General features: G+C 45.0%; 1 protein-coding gene across 2 annotated transcripts in view; it reads right to left on the bottom strand.

Moving 5' to 3' along the window:
• The window catches only part of STIM2 (stromal interaction molecule 2), a 141,560-nt gene extending 137,684 nt beyond the window's left edge, over positions 1-3,876 (bottom strand). Inside the window, exon 1 of one of the 2 annotated variants that reach the window (XM_044225827.1) lies at positions 3,326-3,876. In XM_044225827.1, coding sequence (XP_044081762.1) covers positions 3,326-3,743 — 418 coding nt within the window. In that variant the 5' untranslated portion in view covers positions 3,744-3,876. The remainder of the gene's footprint in view (positions 1-3,325) is intronic. The other variant, XM_044225828.1, reaches the window with a different exon arrangement.
• Between the last annotated feature and the right edge of the window lie 2,124 nt (positions 3,877-6,000).

Below are 6,000 nucleotides of genomic sequence, written 5' to 3' on the forward strand. Positions count from 1 at the left end.
CTTCTGGTCACTGTAGGTTATTCGTAGTTAAGTTTGGAGGAGTCAAAAGTTATACTCAGATTTTTAACTGCACAGGTCAGCACTCCTGACCCCACTGTTCAATGATCAACTGTATTGTGCACACTTTGCCAGAATAAAGAACTGTGATATATTCATATACACAAATGATATATTTGCATATGTGTATTCTTTGGCCTTCCCTTGTCCTCTCATAAACTATTTCTCGAGACCATATCTGGATGAAATCAATCACTCTTCACTGGGATCAATTCACGGATTCTAAATCTGTCAGGCAAATAATAATAATAATGCTTGAATTATTAAAACACTGCCTTAGATTGTAATCAACAAACTTCATCACCAAGCCCTAATTTGCTTTAAATTTCAATCACTTTCAAAGCAAAAGCCCTAAAGATACATACATGTATATGTAATTTAAGCCTTTACTACACAGTATTATAAATACTGGTTTCACTTTATCAAAACATTTGCACACTCAATCCTGGAAACGTAATATAAAAAAGGAAAATATAAACCAATATTCATTACAATGGTGAGTCTGTTTCTTTTGATGATTTCTCAGTCTCTTTGTAAGAACACTTGCTAACTTAAAACTAAGCATGAGACAGATGACTTAAAAGCAATTTAGTCTTAAACTACACTAAACCTCAAAAGTAAAACTCTTGGAAGGCAAAATTCAGTGGAAAAGAATGCTTTCAACATTTTATTTGTAAGAGGCAAACTCTTTATGATGTTGCTGAAGTATTAAAAATACCAATCTGTAGAGGAAAAGAAAAGATTTGATTTAGGCTATCACTTTCAGAGCTATTAAGAATACTCACAGTTAAATGACAACTTTAATACAGAGCCAGAATACAATTCTTCTCTCAGAATTCTGTCAAGAATTTTCCACTTTCAAAATTCACATGTATCTTAGTTTTATTATTAATGCTCTCTACCCCACTTCTCTCCATTAATGCTTCCCAGAATATGATAAAGCAGTATTTTTTAAGTACAGTCTATGGTTCTACTTCCTGAAGTGTACAATAGCCATAATTTATTATGTTTGGGGTTTGGCATAACACAAGTAGAAACCATTAAAGAAAGCACTATTCACACAATCAGAAGAATGGGAAAGAGCCCTATAGTGGAGAGCATATATAAAGCTCAAAGAAATTTTCAATATGCTCCAACTTTATTACAGACTTCAATTTACCACTTCCCAGGTATCAGTGCTATTGACTGTATTTACATAAACTTACTAAAATGACAATTTAACTTGCACATTGTATAGTCAGATTATCTTAAATTTGAAATGGAAATGTTTAACTTGTTAAAAATTAGTATTCCAACAAAGGGAAAGAATAAGAACATTCAAAATAAATTCCAGAGTTAATATTATTTTTGTAAACATATTTTAAATCACTATAGTACAAACTCACTTTGTGTGATCACACTTATCTAATAACAATCACCTTTCCTTTTTCATGATGCCATAAGAAAAATTTAAATCTTCAAAAAGGATTATAAACAGCTAGTTAAAATTCCACCTGAAGTAATTTCCTTGCTATAATCTATATACTATACATTGTATTGTTATCAGTTAGAAAGTACTGAATTTTCTAAATCGCATGCCCTCCTACCAATTACTGATAAAATAGTAGCCAATTATTTGTTAATCGAACTCTTCTGCTCAAGAAACCAAGAGTCATGCTCCTATATCTTCTAGAAGCCCAAATATTTGTTCCCTCCCTTCCTGCATGAGGCATTAAACCTTCTGAATCAGTTTTATCTTGCTACTTTCCTTAACCTTTGCAATTAGTTTTCTTACTAATTTCCTAATAATCACTGTTCTTCATTTTATCTGCCACAGTTGTATTTGGACAATAAAGACTATTTAAGCTTAAAGTTATTCCATCTATCCTTTCAAACTATACTATGCTAATACTCATCATTCTGTAATCATTTTATCCAAATTAACCAGTGATACGTTTGATGTTTCAAGTTTCATTTAAAAGAGCTTGATATGTTTCAGGGTAAAGTAAATTAAAGATTCTGGTCATTATGTTCTACACAACTTTGAAAGAGCCTGACAAAGTTTACCAACACCCTCCTCTCTGAACTAGTAAACACCCTGCCACAGAACCCAGAGAAGAGCTGCTTTGCTCCAAAGAGTACAGCTCCTGGGCACTTCTCAGAGCAGCTGTTAGTAACTTTCAGGGCCCTGCTGGACTATCACTTTGGTTAAATCAATGATGGGTCATCTTGTTCCACTTTGCTTTTTCTTTTTAGTCTTGCAATAAGTGTAGAAAACCTACTGATGACCTTTAAAAATACAGTACAAAAATTTAAAAAATAAGCTTTGGCTCCACTACTATTCCAAAAGAAATCGTTTCAAGATCCCTACATCATTACTTAAACCACACATATCAGTTGTACGTGACACTGGAAGGCTTTAAAGGGATTCAATTTTCTTTCTAAACTTACTAAACATGTTCGCAAATTTTAAATAATTTCGAGAACGTTCTATACTACAAAGGTGCTGGTGCGCTGTAGCAGAACTGTGCTGCTCAAATACAAGCCCCGAAACGAATATCCTGCGCCTAACAAATTATAGGTACATTTCTGGTTACCTGAAGAGCTTTCTGCACCCTTTAATCCCCCAGTGATGCTCCCAGCAGCAAATACTTCCCATCCTTTAAAACCTTCCTTCCAACCCTCCAAAAATACACGTTAGGTTTAGAGGTTTCCGCATACTAATACGGAACCACTAATACCATTAGGTATTACGGCTCTCAAAGAATCCTCTTTAGCAGCCTCCCCTGGGACATTGTGCTCAGCGAGGCTTTGAACCTGTGAGACTCGCTGCCAGCTGCCTTTGCAAAAGGAGCACCACAAGCAGACTAAATACCGCAGTGCTGCGCTGACTTTTTGTAGCAGCTTTAAAAAAAAAAAAAAAAAAAAAAAATCAGCCCAGTACCCTGCACACCCTGCTGGCTCTTCTGCAGCACCGAAGAGAAACCACCGCATTGCTCAGCGAGGAACACTGGGGAGCCCGACTGCAGGGCGGAGAAGCGAGTGCCGTCGAGAGGCTCTGTCGAGGGCGGGGTGTCGGGGGTGGGGGTGGGAGGAGAAAGGCGTCCCGACTGTAGGGGACCGCGACCAAGCAGCGGCCAAGGCGCTGGCGTCTGGGCGCCCCGCTCCGCACCGCGCACCGCCCGTGGCAGTAGTCTAGCGGGCACCCAGCAGGGGTACGGGCCCCTCCCGGGGATGGGAGTCCCGCAGCAGCCGGCCTCGCCCCGCCCGCCGCCCCCCGGGCCCTCACCTGTCATGAGCGCCGGACTGTCGCCAGCCGCCGCAGCGTGAGAGGAGACGGCTGCCGCGGCAGAGCCTGAGGCCCGCCGCCCGCGGAGGTGCCGGGACACCAGCTCGCATCCGTCCGCCGCTCCGGCCACCAGCAGTCCGAACACCAGCAGCGCAGCCCAGCACCACCGCCGCCGCAGCCAGCCCGAGGCCGGGCCGGACGCCGCGGCGGGATGAGGGCGCGGAGGAGGAGCGAAGGGAAAGCGCGGCGGCGCCCCAGCCGCCGGCCGCTCGTCCGCTCCGCCAGGCGCTGCAGCCGTTGCCGCTGCGGGCGACTTCTCGGGCCGCCCTAGCCGCCTCGGACTCGAGCTCCTGCTGGGCGCCAGCCTGGTCCCCTCCGCACCGGCGGCCTCTGGAGCTCGGGTCCCGGCTGCGTTCATTGGTTCCGGTTATTTAAAAAAAAAAAAAAAAAGGTGAGGGGCAGAAAGGTACGGCGTCTTCAGGCCGCGCGCGACACCCGCGCTCCTGCGGCGGCGAGACCGGGATCCGCTGCTCTGGCGCCTCTGAACACCAGCCCCAGCGCCCGCGCCACCGCCGCCGCGGCGCATCCCCCCGCCCCCTTCGGCCCGCGCCCGTCGTAGTACCACGCTCGGCCCCGATGCCTCCTCCCCTCACACACTCGCACGCAGCATACCAATCCCCCGCCTCCTTCAGCCTCTCCACGGCGCAAGCGCGGCTCTGCTGCACTGCGCCTGCGTGGCCTCACGGCCCCGCCCCCGAGGGCGTTCCCGGGAAGACTGGAGTCCCGTGGGGTGGCTGCTAACGCTCTCCTGGAGCTACGGAGTTGGAAGGCGGGGAGGAAGACAGGCATGTCCCCCTCCCCCATTCACGGACCCGCCCAGACAGCTGGAGGGTGGGGGTACCAAAGAAGCGGGACAAAGGAGTACAGACTCCCCAAATTGTTTGGGCAAGTTATAGGCGTGTAGACGACAACAAAAATAATTGCATGGGTCAGGAAAACCTTGTAATCAAAAACAGCGGCGTCTCTAGAATTTCAATATAGGTGCGGCTTACAAGAAGCCTGCAAAGTGGAAGTAGAGGTTAGCAGAGAGCAGTATTTTATTTACTTAAAGCGCTTGGTACAAGCCCACGTGTCAGGTGCTCTAAAGCCTTTACAGATTTACACATTGTAATTCTAAATGTTAGATATTGGTATCGCTTATCATCCCCACTTTACAAATGAGCAAATTAAGGCGCAGAGATGGTAAGTAACTTGCCCCCAGGCCCCACAGCTAATTAGAGACAGGGACAGATTTAGGACCATTGGATGCAAATATTTGAAATGGATTTGCTCTGCCATCTTAACTTTCCTATATTCAAGCATTACCTGAACTCATCACCTCGCTACCACCCCAGCATAAAAATTTTTCGCTGTCCGTTTAAGTTTACAGAATGGTGGTTCAGATTTGGCTTTACCTACAGGGAATGAAGCACAATGCACCAGCGCCCTGCACACGCAGAGGCATTCTCTCTTCCAGGAGCACAGAGTTATTTAAGATTTGCAGATAGGGTTCCTGAGCATAAAGATCCTGTTTGGTATTAGTTTTTTGTTGTTGGGTCAGGGTTTGATTTTAGTTTGTATTGGCGGGTTTTCTCAAGTCAAGAAGATACTGAAATTACACAGTCTCCCAAAGAATTTCTCAGTCCCATCTGGCCAACATAACCATGACTCATTTACTGTGGAAGAGTGGATGCACGGGAGGAAAGAATTGAGAATTTCTTTGAAGCTAATCAATCTGTCAACAATTATTTCTCGTTTTTTTTTAAAGATTTTATTTATTTATTTGACAGACAGAGATCACAAGTAGGCAGAGAGGCGGCAGAGAGAGAGGAGGAGGAAGCAGGCTCCCTGCTGAGCAGAGAGCCTGATTTTGGTGGTGGTGGGGGGGGGGGGGCTCAATTGCAGGACCCTGGGATCATGACCTGAGCTGAAGGCTGAGGCTTTAACCCACTGAGCAACCCAGGCCCCCAGATCAACAATTATTTCTTGACAGACTTCTCGGGGACAGTGCTTTAGATGGCAATTTTTTTTTTTTTTTAGATTTTATGTATTTATTTGACAGGCAGAGATCACAAGTAGGCAGAGAGGCAGGCAGATAGAGAAGGGGAAGCAGGCTCCCTGTCAAGCAGAGAGCCCGGTGTGGGGCTTGATCCCAGAACCGTGGGACCACGACCTGAGCCAAAGGCAGATGCTTTAACCCACTGAGCCACCCAGGCGCTCCTAGGTGGCAATTCTTAATAGGACGACAGGGAAATTATATTTCCCCTGCTGAAAGGCACAGCAATGAAGTCACACATTTGCTGAGCATCTACCAAAAGGAGAGAACTTTGCTAGAAGACCAGGAAAATATAAATAACAGGCTTGTTTTCTGCTCTTCAACATGTCATACACTCAATATTTACTGAGTGCCTATTATGTACTCGGGAGGGTAATGAGTAGTGGAAATTCGAGAGGAATAAGAGACAAAAAAAAAGTCAAGTCAGAACTCAGGGATATGAGAGACTACACAATACCTGCCTGGGGAATCTGAGGATCTTGTTTAGGAGATAAAATTTACACTCATTAAATAATTAGTGGCAAAAACAAAGTAGCAGTTAATTAGTTGCTAAATTGGGTACAGCAGGCTGTATTATAGC

The sequence above is a fragment of the Neovison vison genome, chromosome 11 (genome assembly GCF_020171115.1).
Source record: "Neovison vison isolate M4711 chromosome 11, ASM_NN_V1, whole genome shotgun sequence".
Taxonomy (NCBI): Eukaryota; Metazoa; Chordata; class Mammalia; order Carnivora; family Mustelidae; genus Neogale; species Neogale vison.